We start from the raw sequence: 23,429 nt of genomic DNA, 5'->3' as shown, positions 1-23,429 counted from the left end.
CCCACATAAGGCGGACAATAGCAATAGGAGAGTGTGCCCAACACTGGCAAGAGGAAGCTGTCTTTAACACCAATTCCCAAATCTCCATCAGCTGGGAACCTAGCATTCAGAACACCTAAGTTTATGGGGACGCCTTAATCAAGCCACCACACACCCCATGTCTATCTCAGGCCTCCACACACTGACAAACACAGGAATGAATGAAGACATACATACTACTTGCCAACAACAAAATCTCCAGAGCAATGCTCTAAGTTAATACTCCCCACAGACACTGCCCTTTCTTAGCTTAACCTGGAAGCTGAGAAGTCACTCAAGTGGGAAAGCTCACTTGCTCTCACTCGCGGGAGAACTCTCCACGGGGACATCTCCGGACTGCACTGGGGAGCTGCTGGTAACCTAGCCGGGCTTCATCGGCAGGAGGGCAGGGGACACAGACTGGCCAGAGTCCCATCCCTCCTGCCACCGGGTTTGCCTCAGGGTTAGGGACCAGGCCAAGCTATGCACCAAAGCCAGGGCTACTGGCAAGGGGCACATCTCTTCCCCATGGAACATGAAAGATGGTGCTTCCAGTGGCAGGTTGGCCTCTAACGGGGACACTGTGAGCCCACAGGGGTGGCAGCTCTGGAAGGCAAGCCCACCTGGCCCTTTCAGGGGTGTGAGAAAATGAACTTCCCCTTTTCCCTCTTGCTTAAAGTGGTTGGGGTTAGCGTTCTCTTGCCCATAATTGGAGGCAAAAGTATGACACATGAATCTTGATTTCCCCCTGCTAGCCACCCCGACAGTGAGTATTCAGTATGGGGTCACATCAACCGTCCTGGGCTACACCAGACCAGGCAAGTACAAGCAGCACCCCAGGAACCCTAAAATCACCCACCCAGGTTATAAAAGCAAAAACCTGCTTGATTTAAAGAACACAGGGGCATCTACCCTAGTGTTTACAGGTTATATAGCAAAGCCCAGGATGTTTAAATTTTGCCATCAACCTCACTGGAAAGTTACTCTCTGACTCATTTTAGGAGTGACATCCACTAAACTGCAAATCAAAGCGATCCCCCAGGTCAAAATGAGACGTATATTAGCTGTGTGAAGCTCTGACATATTACTTTCCATTTTAAGTGTTTCAAAGAGACGTTCCTGCATCCTTAAGTGACAAGTGTCTTTGGCAAGTGAGGAAGCGTCCCTCCGTCCACCGGAGTCCCGCTCACCCCTGCCCGTGCCTCTGGGGCCCATGGGCGCTGACAGCAAATGTGCCCAGACCAACAGGAAAGCTGGGCGGAGTGACTTGGAGCTCTTCCCTTTCAGTCCCGCTCGTTCCCAGGCAGCTGAAGGCCACTGGTGACCTAGCTGGCAAATCACCCGGTCCCTAGCCTGGCCCTTTGCCAGACACCATTTATGTACCTGGCTGTCCACTCCCTTCCGTCCTTCCACTGTGAAAGAGGCATTCCTCACCCATCATCAGCACGGGCTCTTATCTCCATGGCCTGTGCCAGCCAGCGGCCCTGCTGCCCATTCGCCCACAACCATCGCCACCCTGGGACCCCCCTCCTCTCTCCATCACTATCACCACAGGGCACCTCTGCCCACAGCTCCCCGACCCACCCACTCAGACACTCACGCTGCCCTCATTCCAGACAGGGGCAGCAGACCCGAGCCTCCTCCCTCGCCAATCCAGCCACTTAGCTATGTCTCAACCACAGCTGGCCTCATTCTACTGCTTCAAATCTTCTCAGAAAATGCAAAATACCTTAATGTTAAAGGACAAGTTTTTTTTAACTTTATTTTTATTTACTTATTTGAGAGAAAGAGGTAGAGAGAGAGAGAGAGAGAGAGAGAGAGAGAGAGAGAGAGAGAGGGAGGGAGAGAATGGACGCGCCAGGGCCTCCAGCCACTGCAAACGAACTCCAGACACATGCGCCCCCTTGTGCATCTGGCTTACATGGGTCCTGGGGAATTGAACCGAGGTCCTTTGGCTTTTCAGGCAAACACCTTTTAGCCGCTAAGCCATCTCTCCAGCCCCCAAGAACAAAATTTTTAAAAAAAAGAAACCGACCAAGAACTTTACCCACAGGCCAAGCCACGCAAATGAGTCCGTCACCTGACCCTGACCACACTGTCAGCTTCATGTACCTAACTCGCCTTTATTTTACTTTCAATTTGGCAAAATCAAGTTCTTTGATCACTCCATGCCACTTCCAGTCCCTGTACTACTGAACACTGTCTGTCTTGAAAACAAATCCTTTTTACAGGCTCATGCCTGTAAAAGCCAGCACTCGGGATGCTGAGACAGAACAGCTTTCAATTTGGGGCAGCCTGGGCTACAGAATTACACCTATCTCAGACATCAAAGGAAAAAACAGATAAATCATTCAAGCCGGGCAAGGTGACACACGCCTTTAACCCCAGCACTTGGGAGGCAGAGGTAGGAGGATCGATCGCCTGAGATCAAGGCCAACCTGAGACTATGTAGTGAATTCCAGGTCAGGCTGAGCCAGAGTAAAACCCTACCTCGTAAAACAAAACAAACAAACAATAAAAAGAAAGAAGTTCAGCTTTGAATTCCAAAACTTCGAGAACGGAGTTGGGGTACCATTTCCTTTCTTCAGCTGCAAATGATCATCCTGGGATGTTTCACGCTCTGTCCGGTGTGTGTCTGTCCTTCTACCTCCATCAGACACTGACCATGAACATCTTGACTTTCTCAAGCACGACTGCTGAACACACACACCCCACAGTGAGGCACATCTCATTCAAAACCAACACTTGGGCTGGAGAGATGGCTTAGCGGTTAAGCGCTTGCCTGTGAAGCCTGAGGACCCCAGTTCGAGACTCGATTCCCCAGGACCCACGTTAGCCAGATGCACAAGGGGGCGCACGCGTCTGGAGTTCGTTTGCAGAGGCTGGAAGCCCTGGCGCGCCCATTCTCTCTCTCCCTCTATCTGTCTTTCGCTCTGTGTCTGTCGCTCTCAAATAAATAAATAATTTTTTAAAAAAAAGAGAATTAACCGAAGTGTATGGCAGATCAGTGACTGCTACTCCTCCAGACAAAATGCACCCAAGTTAAAAAGCAAGATGAGAGCTGGGCATGGGGGCGCACACCTTTAATCCCAGGCAGAGGTAGGAGGATCACTGTGAGTTCGAGGCCACCCTGAGACTCCATAGTGAATTCCAGGTCAGCCTGAGCTAGAGTGAGACCCTACCTCAAAAAACCAAAAGAAAAACAAAAAGCAAGATGGCCAACTTCCGTGCAGATGTCAACTCAAAGCAACAATTTTAAGTCATGATAGTCCAGCAAATTCTATTACCTATAACTTTTAGTTAATCTTTAGACTAAAACGAGGGCTGGAGAGATGGCTTAGCGGTTAAGGCACTCCCTTGCAAAGCAAAAGGACCAAGGTTTGACTCCCCAAGACCCACGTAAGCCAGATGCATAAGGTGGCGCATGCGTTTGGAGTTCATTTGCAGTGGGCTACAGGCACACCCATTTTCTCTGTCTCTATCTACCTCTCTCTCAAGTAAATAAAAAATAAAAATATATATATTTTTGGTTTCCCACCAGGAATAGATGGTAAGACCCTATTGCTGAAGACTCCATATACTTGGGCTACAAGGCCACTGAGGTCAGAGGAAGAGATTTGTAAAGGAAAGGTGGAGGGAGGGCTAGTCAAAATCTAAGAGAATATAAATAAATCATAAGGAATCCTACTTTTTTGGACAATGAAACACTCAGGAGCCATAGATTGTTGCTAGAAAATTTTCAGTGCCAGGGATGGGATACCTTCCAGTGAATTGTTGGCCAGGGAGGTCCCGGATGCCTCCAAAACATAGGCCATTGCCAAGGCCCTTGGTTTCCCACCAGGAATACATGATTAGACCTTATCGCTGAGGACTCCATGTACTTGGGCTGCAAGGTCACTGTTGGAACTGAGCTGATAACTTCCTCCATGTAGACCAGCTGACAGAAAGCTGGAAGAAGACATTCTGCATATAGTTCAATGGGGGAAAGAGAAATCACCAGAGAAGATACTCAACACTGGACACGGCAAGCCGTATATTTAGCCAGCCAGGCCAAATGAGTCAACAGGTGCAAAAGTGGCACATCTGTCATGGTGGAAACCAACTGCCCTCTAATTAGGCTGGAGGCCTGCTCCATGGGAGGAAATACATCCCTGATACTGAAAACCTACAACAGGGGTAGTCATGAGCCCTAGGGGTGTAACATCTGCTGCTGTCTGGCTAAATGTATATACTATGCTTATCAAACTGCCCAGCAAGCACTTCTCTTAATGTTCATACCCTTATATTAATGCTACTCTCACTTTTGGTAGAGAACCTTCTCTTTTCAGATAGCAGTGACCTTGGGACGACTCAGAGGATTATCATGGTGATGGAAAGAAATGACTGCAGTGCTCAGTACTGCAATACCTCTATCACACCTTTCAAGGCTCAGGGTCTAATGCGGAAGAGGTGCCAGAAAGAATGTAAGAGCCAAAGGAAGGGTAGGACACCTTACAACATGCTCCCCTCAGACACAAAATGGCCTGGATATCCATGACCTCACAAGACCATCATGAGAGGAAGAAAAGATCAAGACATCAAAATAAAAGAGAGACTGATTGAGAGGGGGAGAAAAGAGTTTCAAAGGGGAAAGTGAGGAGAGGGAGGGTATTACCATGGGGTTGTTATAATCATGGAAATTGTTAATAAAAATTCAGAAGAAAAATTTTTAAAAGTAATAGGTAAAATTAAAATAAAAACCTAGCTGTTTGTCCTAATCTACATTAGCTTCAAAATCATCCAGAACATGGACAGATGCACACCCTCCCCCAAGCCCTAGGTGAAACACCCCTAGGCCAGTAATGAGGAACCCTGCTTGAACCCCTAGTGCTACTGGCCAGTGTACACAAAGCCACTGGCTACAAAAAATTCACCAATAACTCGGGATTTTCCAATGGCACCTTGACTACTGGAAGAGAGGAAGGATGGGTCATTATTTTTTCTTTCTTCAAAGGCAAAAAGAAAACATTGAATTTTCTTTCGGGGCTGAAGAGATGGCTTAGCGGTTAAGGCACTGCCTGCAAAGTCAGGTTGGATGTCCCAGGACCTGCACAAGATGGCACGTGCAGCTGCAGTTCATTTGCAGCAGCTGAAGGTTCTGGAATGCCCATTCTCTCTATCTGCCCTCCCCCACACACACTCTCTCTCTCTCAAATAAATTAATTTTTTTTTAAAGTTTCTTTCTCGCCAGGTGTGGTGGCACACAGCTTTAATCCCAGTACTCGGGCGGCAGAGGCAGGAGGATCACCATGAGTTTGAGGCCACCCTGAGACTACAATAGTGATTTCCAGGTCAGCAGAGCTAGAGTGAGACCCTACCTCAAAACAACAAAAGTTTCTTTCTCAACAGAACAGCCACACAGAAATGGCTCTGACTCAAACTGCTACTGAGGAAGAGACATGTCTCCTATCAAAGCAAGCATGGCAGTCTATTAGGACCTTAAAATACATCCTCATGGATTGGAGGGGTGGCTTAGCACTTGCCTACAAAGCCAAGGGTCCCAGGTTCGAATCCCCAGGACCCACATAAAGCCAGATGTACAAGGTGGCACATGCGTCTGGAGTTTTTTGTCAGCAGCTGGAGGTCCTAGAGCGCCCAATCTCTCCCTCTCTCTAAAATAAAGATGGAAAAATAAAATAATTTTTAAAACTATATCCTCATGAGGATACTTAATAGGTTGATATTATATATATGTAATTACAATGATTGTAATCGGGAGGTAATATGATGGAGAATGGAATTTCAAATGGGAAAGTGTGGGGGTGGGGAAGGAGGGAATTACCATGGGATATATTTTATAATCATGGAAAATGTTAATAAAAATTAAAAAAAAAATAAAATAAAATAAATATGGAAAAATAAAATAATTTTTAAAACTATATCCTCATGAGGGTACTTAATAGGTTGATATTGTATATATGTAAGTACAATGATTGTGATGGAGAGGTAATATGATGGAGAATGGAATTTCAAAGGGGAAAGTGTGGGGGGTAGGGAGGGAATTAACATGGGATTTTTTTTATAATCATGGAAAATGCTAATAAAAATTTAAAATTTTTTTTAAAAAAACTATATCCTCATAAAAACTACATGGGGAGCTGGGGGTGTGGTGCATGCCTTTAATCCCAGATTTAATTTAATTTAATCCAGTAGGAGGATCACCATTGAGTTCGAGTCCACCGTGAGAATACAGAGTGAATTCCAGGTTAGCCTGGGCTACAGCGAGACCCAACCTCAAAAAAAAAAAAATACACAGGGCTGGAGATCTGGGGGTGTGGTGACTGAGTTCTGCTGTCCACCTGATCAGATTAGGAAACAAGCAGGATGCCCACCCCTTGGGCAGGTCTAGGTTGGTGCTTCCAGGAAGGACTAAAGAAGAAGGCCTTTCCACTGAGTGGGTGGACTATGCATAAAGAAGCTCTGAAGCCGGGCGTGGTGGTGCACACCTTTAATCCAGCACTCAGGAGGCAGAGGTAGGAGGACTGCCGTGAGTTCGAGGCCAGCCTGAGATTCCATGCAGGGGACCTGATGTTCTTCTCTAGCCTGGGTTCATGCATCTGCACGCACATCACAAAACACATACCACACACACACGTGGGAAAAGTGGAAATGCAGGAAGGCATTTATGGTGTAACTAAATAAAACTATGCAAACTGGGTAATTACATAAGTCACATGAGCACATGGATGACTGGGAAGTAAGCAATAAGAAAACATACTCAAGGGCTGGAGAGATGATGGCTTAGCGGGTAAGCACTTGCCTGTGAAGCCTATGGACCCCAGTTCGAGGCTTGATTCCCCCGGACCCACCGTTAGCCAGATGCACAAGGGGGCACACACGTCTGGAGTTCGTTTGCATTGGCTGGAGGCCCTGGCACACCCATATTCTCTCTTGCTCTCTCTCTCTGCCTCTTTCTCTCTCTGTCTGTAGCTCTCAAATAAATAAAAATAAACCCAAAAATTATTTTAAAAAGAAAGAAAGAAAACATATTCAAGCAGTAGGAATACACACACTTTTGCTTTAAAAACAATTTAGTGGGAGCTGGGTGTGGTGCCTCACATCTTTAATCCCAGCACTCAGGAGGCAGAAGTAAGAGGATTCCCATGAGTTCAAGGCCACCCTTAGACTACATAGTGAATTCCAGGACAGCCTGGGCTACAGCAAGACCCTATCTCAAAAAATGGAGAAAAAAATTTACTGGGTTGGGGAAAGTGAGGTGAGGAAATTTTTTCTCAAAGAGGGAGTTTCCATTTCTCTACCAGGCTTCCCACCCTTTCACATTATTTTCAATAGACTATGCCAGGGTAGGAAACAGGCTGGCAGCCCCAGCAAATAAGGAACATAAGTAATAAGATAAGCATACCCTTCCACTGGGTCTAAAAGGCCTCACAATGCCAATCCTGCAACAGGAGCACAGACCTCTCGGCAGCGAAGGGACCAAAGACTGAAGAATCATTTTCTCAGAATTTCCAAGGAGCCCTGACAGCTGCCAGGCGCAACAGGCCATGCAAAGAATACCAAGGGCTTTGCCATTTTTTTTTAAATATTTTATTTGGGCTGGAGAGATGGCTTAGCGGTTAAGCGCTTCCCTGTGAAACCTAAGGACCCCGGTTCAAGGCTCCATACCCCAGGACCCACGTTAGCCAGATGCACAAGGGGGCGCACGCATCTGGAGTTCATTTGCACTGGCTGGAGGGCCTGGCACGTCCATTCTCTCTTTCCCTCTATCTGCCTCTGTCTGTGTCCGTCGCTTTCAAATGAATAAATAAAAATAAACAAAAAAAAATTTTAGTATTTTATTTTTATGTATTTGCAAGCAAAGAGAGATAAAGAAGAGACAGAGAGACAGAGAGAGACAATGGACATACCAGGGCCTCCAGCCACTGCAAAGGAACTCGATGCACGTGGCACTTTGTGCATCTAGCTTTACATGGGTCCTAGGGAATCGAACCCAGGTTGCTTTGCTGGGCTTTGTAGGCAAGCGCCTTAACCGCTGAGCCATCCTCTCTCCAGCCTGGCTTTAGCATTTTTTAAAAGCTTGAAGATATTTTATCATCTCGAGGTACCCTTTCAGGATGCTCAGGGAAAGTCACGGCCAGCTCCTTTCCCGCTCTTCTGACAGAGCCCAGTCACGCAGAAGGGACGCTAGCACACTTTACACGCGGACGTGCGCAAGCTTGATGCACACGTGGGGAGGGGGCTCAGGCCTGCGGGAGGAAGCCACTGGCGGGAACAGGACTGTAAGGGTGTAAGCTGTAAGGGTGACTGCTCTTCGGCAGCAACGCCCCACGGGAAGTGGAGTGGCATGCCATGCCTGCTGGCCCCGCGACCCAGGCCAGTTTGGAGAGGATGCACTGGGACCACATCCCAACACCTCTGGGTGTGCACACTTCAAAGCCCCTCCGGTTACGCGGAGAAACACGGGCCGTGCACAGAGGCCTCACTTCAGGACTTCACGGGAGGTCAGCTTTCCCAAAAAGCCGTTCTGGATGGCACAGAGTGCGTTGTACAAAGACTTCAGACTTCCCCAAGGAAAGGCCCAAGTTTCTGATCCGCCTGTTTTGTCTCAAGCAATCCCTAACCTTACATAGTGCGCCGTGTACATTTGTATTTGAAAAAGCACATTTCACACACACACCCCCTTCTTGTGACCAGTGATCATAACCAACACCCCTGGGCACCACAAAGCAGTTAAAGTAAGAAAATCAAGCCAGGCGTGGTGGTGCGCGCCTTTAATCCCAGCACTCGGGAGGCAGAGGTAGGAGGCTAGCCGTGAGTTCGAGGCCACCCTGAGACTACTATGGAGTGAATTCTGGGTCAGCCTGGGCTAGAGTGAGACCCTACCTAAAAAGAAAAGGAAAAAAAACAAACAAAACAAAAACAAAAAAGCCTCCTTGTTCCTGACTTAGACCAGTGTTCCTAAGTCAGTTTTCTGTTAAAAGCTGTGTAGCAGACATTATTATTCCCAGCACAGCTGATTTCTTTCTGTTTATTTTTCTGTAACAGAGCTGCTTTTTTGGTTTTGTTTTATTTTTGTTTCAGAAACAGGGTCTCACTAGGTAGCCCAGACTGACCTTTGAACTCTCAATCTACCATCGGTGACAAGCCTGCACTGGGCACCTGGGTGTAAGATGGGAAGAACCTAACACACCAGGTAAGGACCCCCAAAGGGGGTCTGCACGGCAGATCCACAGCCCTTCCCCAACAGGAGCTCTGCCAACCCATCACCCAGGCCACGGGAACTCGGTGAAGGCCGTGGCCCACCAAGCACTAATCCATAAAACAAGCTCCTCCTACAAGGCTCTCACCAAAGACGCACATTTTCAAGACCTGTATTTTCCAGACTGACATCAACACAGCAAGGTCAAGGGACACCTGCTTTCTCTGCCTGTCGCAGGAAACCGGCAGAGACAAACCTGGGCTGGAGAAACGGCTTGGCGGTTAAGCGCTTGCCTGTCAAGCCTATAGACGCCGGTTCGAGGCTCGATTCTCCAGGTCCCACATTAGCCAGATGCGCAAAGGTGCACACGCATCTGGAATTCGTTTGCAGTGGCTGGAGGCTCTGGGGCACCCATTCTCTCTCTCTGTCTGCTTCTTTCTCTCTTGTCTGTTGCTCTTTTCAAATAAGTAAATAAATAATATATGTATTTAAAAAGAGGCAAACCTGCTGGGGGAATGGTTGAAGCACTCCTCTGCAGACACGCCTGCATCACGGGTACCAGGGGATGTTCCCACATTGCCTTGCTCCATCACGCACTTAGCAACTTGGAATTCACCCCCACTGAACATGCTTTTGAAGTTCTCCAAAATAGTGCCTAAAATAACTGCTGACCAAGGCTCAGGCTTCCGTGCTAGTGGGGGCTGCTGTACATTTTGACACATGAAAGAACTTCTTAAGCAGGGGACTGCGTGAGGGGTCTCTGAACAGACGGGCGCACACTGTCAGGCCTGTAACCTCAGGCTCAGGAGAGCAAGACAGGAGGATGGGGAGTTCGAGGCCAGCCTGGGCTCATAGTGGACCCTGTCTCAAAAGGTCAAGGGCTGGGATGTAGCAAATTGCTCAGAGAAACCATTTCTGCAGGAAAAACCAATGATTTTTAGACCTTGCCAAAATATCAGCGTCAGGGAAAAGTAAAAATAGGTTTGTTTGTTTGTTTTATTTTTAATGCCTATATCCTATGCACCCTATTCACAGGAGGGGACTGCAAGCTTCCCAGCACAGGGCAAATGCATGAACCCAGAACGACCCAGGAGAGAATGACCCAGGAGACAGGACATCCAACAGCAGACGCCAGCCAAAGGGACTCGGGGCACAGGCGACAAGCACAAAGGACATGGGCGGAACCAAGACGAGGAGGGCAGCCACCCCCAGAGGCAGCTGGACGCAGCTTCTCCAGGGAGACAGAATGCAAGCTGCCCGCCCCGGCTGCCCTTCCTAAGGGAGGTCCTGACCCCTGCCATGCCTGACCCCAGAGAGATCTGAAAAGCTGTCATGGTTCACTATTGTCGCCCGGGCTGTGGCTGTCACCGCCTCACTAATGCACAGTTATCAACTCCAAGAAGGAGGGGGTACCTGGGAGCAGAAGCCTCAAAACTATAGGTAAATCCTCTTCTGCACGTTACAAGGTCTACAGATTATACCAAAAACCAGAAACAAGCAGCAATTCTTTTTTCTTTCTTTGTGGATCCTGGCCACCCTGGAAACCGCTGCACATCGGTCTCCCAAGGGCGTCCAGGCAACTGTGGATCAGGGTCTTGAGTAGCCGTGAGAGAGACGGGAAGAAGCACCTGGGAGACAGCTTCAGAGAAGAGCTCGTTTATTCGTCAGGGGAATGGGTTTATAAGCACTTGTCAAAGAGCAGGAAGAGGTATGGGTCATACAGGGATTGGTTGTGTGAGGCTGCTGGATGATACCTCATTAACATACTTTTTTTTTATTTTCTGGTTTGCGAGGTAGGGTCTCCTCTAGTCCAGGCAGACCTGGAATTCACTATGGAGTCTCAGGGTGGCATCGAACTCACAGCGATCCTCTTACGTCTGCCTCCCAAGTGCTGGGATTAAAGGCGTGCGCCACCACAGCTGGCTAAGCAGCAATTTTTAACTGTCCTACATAAACTAGGGAACAACAAAAGTCAGGCAGAACCCATAATACACCTGCCGAGGCTCAGGGACCACTGCAGAAGTGGGGGCGGAACCTGGAAGAGACACAAGGCAGAGAGAAACGATCTGAAGCCCAGCTGCCCCCAGACACAGAGACTCCATCTACCCCACAGTGAACGCCAAAAAGCCTACTGAGGAAGGCCCCGGGAAAATGGGGACAGGGAGGGGACATACTACAACCTATGTTAAAAATTAATTAATTAGGGGGGAGGGAGGGAATTTCCATGGGATAATTTTTTATAATCATGGAAAATGCTAATAAAAATTTTTAAAAAATTAATTAATTAGCCAGGCGTGGTGGAACACGCCTTTAATACCAGCACTCGGGAGGCAGAGGTGGGAGGATCACCATGAGTTCGAGGCCACCCTGAGACTATATAGTGAATTCCAGACCAGCCTGGGCTAGAGCAAAACCCTCCTCAAAAAACAAAAATAATAATAATTAATTAGGGGCTGGAGAGATGGCTCAGCAGTTAAGGCACTTTCTGGCAAGGCCTAAGAACCCAGGTTAGATTCCCCAGTGCCCACATGAGCCAGATGCAGGTGGTGGTACACGCGTCTGGAATTTGCAGTGGCTGGAGCCCTGATACATCCATTCATTCTTTCTCTCTCTCTCTCTCTCGTAAATAATCTTTTTTTTTTTTTAAGTCAGGGGAGGGGCTAGAGAGATGGCTTAGCAGTTAAGGCGCTCACGGGTGAAGCCTAAGGCCTCAGGTTCAATTCCCCACTACCCATACAAAGCCAGATGTAAGCCGGGTGTGGTGGCACATGCCTTTAATCCCAGCACTCAGGAGGCAGAGATAGGAGGATCACTGGAGTTCGATGCCACCCTGATACTACAGAGTAAATTCCAGGTCAGCCTGGGCCAGAGTGAGATCCTACCTCAAAAAACCAAAAATAAATAAATATATAAATAAAGCCAGATGCACTAAGCGGCACATGCATCTGGAGTTTGTTCACAGTGGCTAGAGACCCTGGCTCACTCACTTTCTCTCGCTCTCTCTCTGCCTTTATTTATGTCTCTCTCTCTCTCAAATAAGTAAATAAAAATATTTATTTTTAAAAAAAGATGGCTTAGCAGTTAAGACACTTTTGCCTGTGAAGCCTAAAGACCCAGGATCGAATCCCGAGTACCCATGGAAGCCAGATGCACATGGTGGTGTATGCATCTGGAGTTCATTTGCAGTGGCTAGAGACCCTGGCATGCCCATCCTCTTTTTTTTTTTTTTTTCCCTGTCTCTCTCTGCTTGCAACTAAATAAATAAAAATATATTTTTAGAACCGGGCGTGGTGGCACACGCCTCTAATCCCAGCACTCGGCAGGCAGAAGTAGGAGGATCGCTGTGAGTTCAAGGCAATCCTGAGACTACATAGTGAATTCCAGGTCAGCCTGGGCTACAGCAAAAGGGTACCTCAAAAAAAAAAAAAAATACAAACAAACAAATATATATATAAATATATAGAGAGGGATGCAGGCAAGGAACAGCTAGCTACACGCCCTGCAATTCTTACACAAGTAGCCCTTTGCAGCCTTTCTCAATAAAAACTAAACAAAACCTGAAGTCACTGAAAAGTAAACAAAGGATGTGGACTGATAAAAGATCTTGCAAACCTTAGGGTCTAAGTTTTCTTTAAAAACAGGAAGAGACTTAAAGTAATGGGAAGATAAACCCTGCCTACACATTTGGCAAGTGTTCACATTAAACTTTCAATGTCCCCCACCATTTACTCAGATAGCATTGGGGCACTTGATAGAAAAGATTCTTTTGCTGACCATAAACCCCTCATAAAACACAAAGGGGCTGGGCTTGGTGGCACAAGCCTTTAATCCCAGCACTCACTCAGGCAGGAGGCAGAGGTAGGAGAATTGGCCGTGAGTTCAAGGCCTCCCTGAGACTACAAAGATCAGCTGAGCTAGAGCGAGACACTACCTAGGAAAAAAAAAAAAAAACAAAGGAAAGCTGAGAGTGGACACTATCATTCTGGCTGCATATTAGTGCCTTTGTAGTCAGAGGCATGGGGGTGCTGTGTGCTTAGTAGTCAGAGGTACTGGATCCTGAGCACCTAGAGGCATGGGGGTACTGTGCACTTAGTAGTCAGAGGTACTGGATCCTGAGCACCTAGAGGCATTGGGGTACTGTGCACCTCGCAGCATGCAAAGCTACATATGGATTGTTTTGCCAAAGGTAATATATTCTCTGCCTGCCACCCTAGGGGCACTGCCACAAGCTACCCCCAGGGTCTCAGACTGTAACTCAGGTCAGCCCAGAACTCTCACTCTGTAACCCAGGCTGGCCTCAAATCTGCTGTGATCCCCCTGCCTCCACCTCCCAGAAGTGCTGGGACCATAGGCAAGAGCCACCATGCTCACCCAGCCCTCTACCAGCCTCAGTTTTTCTTTTTTCACGGTCTTTGGCACTGAGGTGTGTAAGAGGTTCCACAGTAAAAGTGTGCATTTTGGGCTAGAGAGATGGCTTAGTGGTTAAGCGCTTGCCTGTGAAGCCTAAGTTCAAGGCTCGATTCCCCAGGTCCCACGTTAGCCAGATGCACAAGGGGGCGCACGTGTCTGGAGTTCGTTTGCAGTGGCTGGAAGCCCTGGCGCGCCCATTCTCTCTCTCTCTTTCTCTGTCTGTCGCTCTCAAATAAATAAATAAATAAATAATTTTTTTTAAAGTGTGCATTTTGAGAAATGGCTGCCACAGGCTGCGCTGGATCTCTTCCGCAGCAGAAGGATAGCGGGACTCGGCGTCTATTTCCTGCACTCACTGCAGCCACAAGATTCCATTAGTGATAATCACCCCAGCTAGGGCACATAAAGCACTGGCAGGGAGGGTCGGGTGGGGTCCACTTCCTGCGGGTACCAGTTTCCAAGGCAAGTCTGAATCACTGGGTGGGGGGATCACCCAAAGAAAGCTTGAGTGAGACCATCAGACTCCTGGCCCTGGCCTGGAAGGAGTGTCAAAAAGCCACACTAGGGCTGGAGAGATGGCTTAGCGGTTAAGCGCTTGCCTGTGAAGCCTAAGGACCCCGGTTCAAGGCTCGGTTCCCCAGGACCCACGTTAACCAGATGCACAAGGGGGCGCACTCATCTGGAGTTCGTTTGCAGTGGCTGGGGGCCCTGGCGCGCCCATTCTCTCTATTTCTCTCTGTCTGTTGCTGTCAAATAAAATAAATAAATAACTTTAAAAAAAAACCAGCCACACTAGAACCCGAGACTCCTGGTCCTGGCCTGGAAGGAGTGTCACAAAAAGCCACACTAGAACCCGGACAGGCTCTCCCTTGGCTAATGGCTCACGCACATCTTGTCAACTGCCCCTGGCAGAGGCGCAGCTCAGCTCCGTGGTTAGCACAGTGGCCCTGAGAAGAGCAAAGCGTGCCAAACCACCCCAGGGCACTGCCACACACAGCTGTGGGGACAAGGTGTCCTCAGGGACCTAGGCAATCTCATCTCACCTGCCTAAATTCTTCCTGAAGGTTCCTGGGATCTTTGTGAAACGCTACCAAGAATATTTCCTATAGGGGCTGGAGAGCTGACTTAGCGGTTATGGTGTTTGCCTGCAAAGCCAAAGGATCCCAGTTCGATTCCCCAGGACCCACATAAGCCAGATGCATACAGAGGCACATGCATCTGGAATTCCTTTGCAGTGGCTGAGCCCTGGTGTGCCCATTCTCTCTCTCTTTCTCTAATAAAGAAATAAAACATATTTAAAGAAATATTCCCTATGGGCTGAGAGACGGGTCAGCAGTTAAAAGTGCTTATGCTTGTGAAGTCTGAAAACCCTGGTTAAATTCCCCAGTACCCACAAAAGCCAGCTGCATAATGTGGCACATGTGTCTGGAATGGGTTTACAGAGGCAGGAGGCCCTGGTGCACCCATAATCATTCTCTCTCTCAAATAAATAAATAAATGTTTAAAAGGATATTTCCAGCTGGGAGTGGTGGTGCATGCCTTTAATCCCAGCCCTTGGGAGGCAGAGGTAGGAGGATGGCTGTGAGTTCAAGGCCAGCCTAAGACTACAAAGTGAATTCCAGGTCCACCTAGGCTAGAGCCAGACCCTACCTCAAAAACAAACAAATAAACAAAAAAGAAAGGCAAGTAGCAAAGAAAAGTAAATCATTATTTTCTTCATTACTTTTTGCAACACTGGCTAGCAGGAAAAGGCCTTGAAGCCAGCAGTGTGAGAAAGTAGTAAGGCCATGTAGACTGTTCACTGAATTCAAATCCCCGAGATCCTTGAGCGCCCTGATAAACAGTCCATCTTGGCTGTGGAGGGAGAAAAGAGCTACCCACCCTTTCCTCCCCCTCAAGTGTTCCCAGACCTTCTAGAAGGCCACTCGGCAGATCCCAGAACCCATCCATCTGCCTTCTCCATCCCGAAGCTTAACAACACAAGCATCCCAGCCATGACGCTAAACAGACCCCCAGATGGACGCTTTGTCTCCCCATCTGCAGAAGCGCCTCACGGTGTCCACCCACAGGCCCTGGGCTCCTGGGCCCGGTCACTGCCATGGCTCCCCTGTCTACAGCAGGGATGAAATACACCAGATCTCGTTCTATATCAGCCTCACCCCCCCCCAAGGTGTTCTGGGCGCCCATGTCTCACAACTACACCACACTCAACCTTCCCCCAGCATGCCAACAGCAAGAGGGTGACCTGCCTCCAAGGAAGCATAGGGAGGGGCATCACAGGACCGTGGACATGAGACACACGAGGAAAAGAAAGTGCCAGAGCAGCTCCCAGACTGCCATCCCACACTCTCCCCAGGACCCCAACACAAAGGGCCTTCTCTGCCTCGTCTGGGAGCAGAAAATGGGGGTGGGGGAGGGAGGTGGGAGACAGGATGACATCAACATGTAGAATAGAAATTGTAAGGCGGGCGTGGTGGCGCATGCCATTAATCCCAGCACTTTGCCTCAAAAAAAAAAAGAAAAGAAAATTGCTCAGCTTTTTCTCTAAGTTGTCTGTACTTACAAATATGAGACCTTCTTAATAAAGTCATAATAGCCTCGGAGCATGCTGAATTCTCTTGGGCCCTGTTATACAAGTGACGTTCCTAAGTTAACATCTTTGCTTTTTGGTTTTTCAAGGTAGGGTCTCACTCTAGCCCAGGCTGACCTGGAATTCACTGTAGTCTCAGGGTGGCCTCGAACTCACAGAGATCCTCCTACCTCTGCCTCCCAAGTGCTGGGATTAAAGGCATGCGCCACCACACCCGGCTTTGTTGTTGTTGTTGTTTTTAATAAAATGTATCTCAATAATCCTTTGGAAGGAATATTGTACCCTCAATATTTAGTTTCCAGTCCTGATGTCAATTCTATTCCTTACAAGACTCACAGTAACATTATAAAAATGCCTAATAATATAGTTTGATTTTTAATTAATTTTTATTTATTTATTTATTTATTTATTTGATAGGGAGAAAGAGAGAGAGAGAATGGGCACAGCAGGGCCTCCAGCCACTGCAAACGAACTCCAGACACGTGCACCACCTTGTGCATCTGGCTGACGTTGAGTTCTGGGGAGTGGAACCTGGGTCCTTTGGCTTTGCAGGCAAACATCTTAACCACTAAACCATCCCTCCAGCCCTACAATTTAATTTTTTAAGTTTTTTTAAAATTTTTTTCTGATTCTTATTTTTTTTTTAATTTTTTTTTTTTATTTGAGAGCAACAGACACAGAGAGAAAGACAGATAGAGGGAGAGAGAGAGAATGGGCGCGCCAGGGCTTCCAGCCTCTGCAAACGAACTCCAGACGTGTGTGCCCCCTTGTGCATCTGGCTAACGTGGGACCTGGGGAACCGAGCCTCGAACCGGGGTCCTTAGGCTTCACAGGCAAGCGCTTAACTGCTAAGCCATCTCTCCAGCCCTGATTCTTATTTATTTATTTGAGAGAGAAGAGTGACAGAGAGAGAATGAGCATGCCAGGGCTTCTAGCCACTACAAACGAACTCCAGAGGTATGTGCTACCACTTGTATCTGGCTTACTTGCGACCTGGAGAATAGCACCTGGGTCCTTAGGCTTCACAGGCAAGCGCCTTAATCGCTAAGCCATCTCACCAGCCTGAATTTAATTTTTTTTTATATTTATGAGAGTGGACATTGCTAGGGACTCTTGTCACTGCAGATGAACTCCAGACGTATGTACCACTTTGTGTATCTGGCTTTACATGGGTACTGGGAATTGAACCCAAGCCTGCAGGTTTTATAAGCAAGTGTCTGTAACCACTGAGCCATCTCCTCAGCCCTAGTTTAATTCTTAATTTATAAAAGTTCAAAGTTGACAGATGCTTCAGCCCTCCATGTATAAATTAAGTCAAATGAAATACCAAATGTTCACTGAAGCACACAGCCACAAGACAGATTTCTTTTTATTTTTATTTTTTAATAGGGTTTCATGTAGCCCGGCCTGGCTTGGAACTTACTGTGTAGCTAGTCAAGGATGACCTTGAACCCTCACCGACCTCCTCCTGCCTCAGTCTCCCAAGTGATGGATAACAGGATTAGGGGCCAGGCATGGTGGCACACACCGTTAATCCCAGCATTTGGGAGACTGAAGTAGGTAGGAGATTGGAGGATTGCTGTGATTTCAAGGTCACACTGAGACTACAGTGAATTCCAGGCCAGCCAGTGCTAGAGAGACCCTACCTCGAAAAACCAAAACATAAAAATAAAATAAAGCCGGGCATGATGGCGCACTCCTTTAATCCCAGCACTCAGTAGGCAGAGGTAAGAGGATCGCCATGAGCTCGAGTCCACCCTGGACAAGAGCGAGACCCTAACTCGAAAAACCAAAATAAAATAAAATAAGAAAGGAGCCATGCATAATGGTGCACCCCTTTAATCCCAGCACTTGGGAGGCAGAGGTAGGAGGATCGCCATGAGTTTGTGGCCAGCCTGAGACTCCATAGTGAATTCCACTATTCCAGGTCAGCCTGGGCTATAGCGAGACCCTATCTGTGTGTTTGTGGGGGGGTGGGGCTGAAGAAATGGCTTAAGCAGTTAAGGCGCTTGCCTGTGAAGCTTAAGGATCCAAGTTCACTTCTCCGGGTCCCACATAAACCAGATGCCCAAGGAGTTTGTTTGCAGTGGCTGGAGGCCCTGGCACGCCCATTCCCCCCCCCCCAATAAATTAAAAAGAAGAAAAGAGTCGGATTACAGGATTAGGCCACTATGCCTAGTTTCAAAACTGTGTGCACATATGTATGTGTGCACACACACCTGTGTCGTGGAGTGCATGTGGAGGTCAAAGGTCAGGGACTCAGACCTCCCTTTTCTACTTGCTTTGAGGCAGGGTCACTTGTTTCACAGCTGTGAAGGCAGGTCTAGCTGGCCCAAGACCCTCAGGATTCTCCCACCTCTGTCGCCCATTGCCTTGGGTGTGCTGGGATTAGAGCCAAGTGCATCCGGCTTTAAATAGGCGCTGTGGGTGGAACCCAGGTCAGCAGGTTTGCAGAGCAATCACCACTGAGCCATCTTCCCAGCCCCTGATTTTGAACTTGTTTTGTACTTATTTATTCAGTTACCACATTCAGCTCATGGTTTCTATTTCTCTCCCCTATGGTAATACAAAACTGGGTTATAGAATGAAAAGAATCAGACAAAAAGGAAAACTCTAGCAACACTTCAATCAGATAGATGTATTGCCATCAACCCCTTACCTAGAACCTCAGAGAAGCAGTCAATCAGGGTTGATTAAACAAATAAAACACTAACTTTGTAGTTCAAATTTCCTCAGCAAGCACAAAATGATGTGTATGTAACATTTCAAAAGTAACAGCAAAACAATAGAGCTTGGTGAATGGGAATGCGGCCTTAAGGGCAAGAAAGACCCGGTTTCCCATCACAAATCTGCCAAACCTTGGTCCATCCAATTAGTTTCCAATGGTTTCCACGGCTAAACGATGATAATAAATAATACCTCTGCCTCAATACTTCTACTAACAACCAGGACGCAGGGAAATTATGAGTAAGCCACACACACACACACAAAAAAATCATCTTTATACTAAAATGTTCCTGAATTTGGGTTATTTTGTAAGCCTCAATTCCCTCTTGTCAACATTTTCAGGCCAACTCCTTGTAAACCCTGGTCAGATGAACAGGCTGAAGGGAAGGCGACTTTGCCCAGCCAAGCAAAGGCAGGTGTGCCTTTAATTTAAGCCTCGGCAACAGCTCTTAGGGAGGCCTCCTAGGGCAGAGCAGCTGCTAATTCCAAGTTGAAAATAACTGTGTTTGTTTTTCTTTTCTTTTGGGGGGTGGGGGGAAGGGAGACAGGAAGAAATGTTTCACTCAGTAATGCACCAAAAATTTATCATACAGCTTGATGTATGCAAAGGCAGGAACGCCTGCCGGATGCCAGCTTCAATTCTCTCAGAACTAGAGCAGCTGAAAAACTAAGTCTTTTCTACCGAGAAGTGTCATTTGAATAATGAAAAAGCAGTATAAAAACAGGCCCCTTGAGGCCAGAGAGCTGATTGCCCCAGTACCCAGGTAAAACCAGATGCACAAAGTGGTGCATGCATCTGGAGTCTGTCTGCAGCTGCAAGAGGCCTTGGCATTCCCACCCCAGCCCCTCATTTATATTCTCATTCATATTCTCTCTCCCCCCCCCCTGCTTTCAAATAAGTTTTTGAAAAAAAGGAAGCCAAGCATGAACGGTGGGTGGCACACACCTTTAATCCCAGCACTTGGGAGGCACAGGCAGAAAGATCACCATGAGTTCAAGGCCACCCTGAGACTACACAGTAAATTCCAGGTCAAGCCTAGGCTATGGCGAGACCCTTGGTGGGGGGAAGGGGGAGAAACGTGAAGGAAAAAAATAATAATAAAAGCTGGAGAAATAGCTCAGCAATTTAAGGTGTGCCTGACAAGCCTAAGGACCAGAGTTTGATTCCCCAGTATCCACTTAAAGCCAGTTGCACAAGACAGCACGTGCATCTGGAGTTCATTCAGCAGTGGCTACAGGCTCTGGCACACCCATATTCATATGCTCTCTCTCAAATAAATAAAATAAAAATAAACAAACAAGTAGCTCCCTTTTAAGGAATCATACTCTTATTGATAGTTATTTAAAAAAAAAACTCCCAAGATTAAGAATTTCCAAAAATTTTTTTAAAAAAAGAATTTGGGCTGGGCATGGTGGCGCACGCCTTTAATCCCAGTATTCAGGAGGCAGAGGTAAGAGGGTCACCGTGAGTTTGAGGCCATCCTGAAGCTATATAGTGAATTCCAAGTCAGCCTCAGTTCGATTCCCCAGGACAGATGCACAAGGTGGCGCATGCATCTGAAGTTTGCAGTGGCTGAAAGCCCTGGTGCGCCCATTCTCTCTCTACTCTCTCTCTCTGCCTTTCCCTCCCTCAAATACATGAATAAAAATAAAATAACCAGGTGTGGTAGCGCATGCCTTTAATCCAAGCACCCGGGAGGCAGAGGTAGGATGTCGCCATGAGTTTGAGGCCACCCTGAGACTCCACAGTAAATTCCAAAATCAGCCTGAACTAGAGTGAGACCCTACCTTGAAAAACTATATTAAAAAAAAAAAAAAAAAAAAGAATTTTGGCCCAATCTTTTAAAAGGGGGGAAAGGGTGAGAGACCAAAAATAACACCTGGGAGCCATTTAATACTGACTTCATGGGGGGAGGGGAGATAAGTACCTTTCAAACTGTCACTTCTACAAAGGCCAAGGGTCTCAGGGAGGCAAGCATGCTAGAATCCACCCTGATTACCACACTGTTAACAGGCAATCTAAAGGAAACATTGATGAAACCGGTTTTTTAATCATTACAAGAGGTCCTTCTTGCTCTACTGGGAAGAAATTGTTTTTCACCCAGTTCACCCTGACCTCATGGCCTCTAAATTCAAACCAAAGCCAGAGCTTTAGGAAACACCAAAAAAGCCCCATCTGATTTTTATCTAGGGGTCAGCAGCACAGTTATTTAAATGCACACAAAATACAAAGCTCTTTAGATTCACAAAACTGTCCTGGCATCTTCTCTCATATTCTTGATACCGTCATCCCTTTTTATAAATATATTTTATTTATTTATGTATGGAGGGAGACAAGGATGGGAAGAGGCAGAGAAGAGAATGGGGGCGCCAGGGCCTCCAGCCACTGCAAACGAGCTCCAGAGGCATGGGCTACTTACAGCATCTGGCTTACCTGGGCACTATGGAATTGAACCTAGGTCCTTAGGTTTGGCAGGCAAGCACCTTAACCACTAAGCCATCTCTCCAGGCCCCCCCCCTTTTTTTTCCTTTACAGGCTTTTTTTTTTTTCTTTTAAAGCCTGAGAAGCTAGCCCAGTGGTTAAAGGCACTTGTTTGCAAAGCCTGTTGGCCCAGGGTTCAAATCCCCAGGAACCTATGTGAAACCAGATGCACAAAGTGGTGCATGCTTCGAAAGTTTATTTGTAAGGGCAAGAGTTCCTCTTCCTCTATCACTCAAACAAATAAGTAAATAATTTTAAAGGTCTAAAATTCTGGTGGCAATTAAAGTGACAACTTTTGAGTCTGAGTTCCCATTTTTCTAAAGTTCAAGCCTAAACAATGGCATTCAAAACATCCACTTTCCTTCTGATAGTTTTGTTGTTTAAAAGAGCAGAGATGGGAACTAGATTGGCTCCTTAACTCTAGAGAAAGAGAAGCAGTCTGTTGCATGTATAAAATAGCAATCTTTTAATCCCAGCACCCGGGAGGCCGAGGTAGGAGGATCGCTGTGAGTTAGAGGCCACCCTGAGACTACACTGTGAATTCCAAGTCAGCCTGGGCCAGATTGAGACCTTACCTCGCAAAACCAAAAAGCAAAGATTAAAAATAAAAAACAAAACCAGCAATCTACTTGGACATTCCGGGTTGTTTTCTCAACGCGATCTTATGACCACTCGCTTAAGTTACAATGCTTGGGAAGCAAAACTTGAAAGCCATACCCTAACCTTATCAAAAGAGCATTATATATATTTTTTTTTTTCAAATCACCATTTTGTCGCCACTCACGCGTTTACAAACTTTAGAAGTTGGACAGGAGTGACGTTTGTTTATGAAAAGGCTGCAAACGGTCTCCAAAAATGGGGGGAAAAAATTTAAGTGCATGCATGTAAAATTTGCAACTCAACTCCCCTCGCCTTCCCTCCCCCCACACACACACAACACCCCCGCCACCACCCCCCCAAAAAAAGTCCCAGGCAGGCCAAGAAGCGTCCAAATCGGCTATGGCAAAGAGGCTGTGTGGATGCCAACCGAGTGGCCAGGGCGGGTGCAGGGAGCGGGGCGGCCGGCGGGCTGGGGCTGGGCCTGGGCTCGAGCCTCGGCGGCCCGCGCGCGCGCGCGCTCAACCGTGGGCTCCGCGCCCCGGGTCCGTGCGTCCGGGTCGCCGCTCGCACTTCCCGCCCGGCCCGCCCTCCGCCCCGGGGTGAGGGTGCGGGGGGGAGGCAACGGGAGGTGCTGGGGGGAAGATCCGAGATCCCCCCCCCCCACACACACACACACACACACCAGCCCAGGACGCAGAGGGGACCTCGAAAGACATTCCCTCCCCGGGATGGATGGGCCTACGCATCGGAAGAGTTGGGGGAAGCGGGCACCCCCACATCCAGACCCAGGCCGCACACATCAACCAGCCCCGGGGACTCTTCCCGGCCCGGCCCCGGAAGGGACAGCAGCAGCGTGATGATGGAGGAGGAGGAGGAAGGGGGAGGCAGAGACAGCCGTGTTTACATCAGTTAAGTTGCCAGCTTCCGCCCCGGGGGCCCGCATCGCCCGCAGCCCAGCGTCGCCGCTGACCCTCACCTGCATGCCCGGCAGGCCCGACTGCACCGGCGAGTGAGCCATGGCGCTCGGGGACGGTCACTTCCTGACCCGGGACGGCCGAGCCGCGGCGATCCAGGCGGGCGATCAGGCCCGCGGGCCGCACGCAGCCTCCACGGGCAGCGGGGCGGGCGGAGGAGCCGAGGCCGCCGTCGCCCGGGGGTGGAGAACAGGGGACGAGAAGGCGAGAGTCGCCGGCCCGGCGTGGTGCTGGGTGGAGGGGCCGGAGCCGGAGGAGGAAGGGGCTCACCGCCGAGCCGAGGGCCGCGTGTCCATGCACCGAGCCCGGGGAGGAAACTGCGAGCGGCGGCGGGCCTCGCGCGACTTGCAGCGGTGGTCGTGGTCGTGATCGCCGCGGCGGGGGCTCCGGCAGATGACCCGCGGGCCTCGGAGCCGGAGTGGGCGCGCA

At 48.3% G+C, this 23,429-nt stretch overlaps 1 protein-coding gene across 1 annotated transcript in view; it reads right to left on the bottom strand.

Moving 5' to 3' along the window:
* Stk24 (serine/threonine kinase 24) overlaps positions 1-23,151 on the bottom strand; it is a 102,210-nt gene extending 79,059 nt beyond the window's left edge. Inside the window, exon 1 of the mRNA XM_045145977.1 lies at positions 23,003-23,151. Coding sequence (XP_045001912.1) covers positions 23,003-23,044 — 42 coding nt within the window. The 5' untranslated portion in view covers positions 23,045-23,151. The remainder of the gene's footprint in view (positions 1-23,002) is intronic.
* Positions 23,152-23,429: the final 278 nt, after the last annotated feature.

The sequence above is a fragment of the Jaculus jaculus genome, chromosome 3, assembly GCF_020740685.1.
Source record: "Jaculus jaculus isolate mJacJac1 chromosome 3, mJacJac1.mat.Y.cur, whole genome shotgun sequence".
NCBI lineage: Eukaryota > Metazoa > Chordata > Mammalia > Rodentia > Dipodidae > Jaculus > Jaculus jaculus.
The sequence above is the reverse complement of the archived record's forward strand: the minus strand, read 5'-3'. Positions and strand labels throughout refer to the sequence as shown.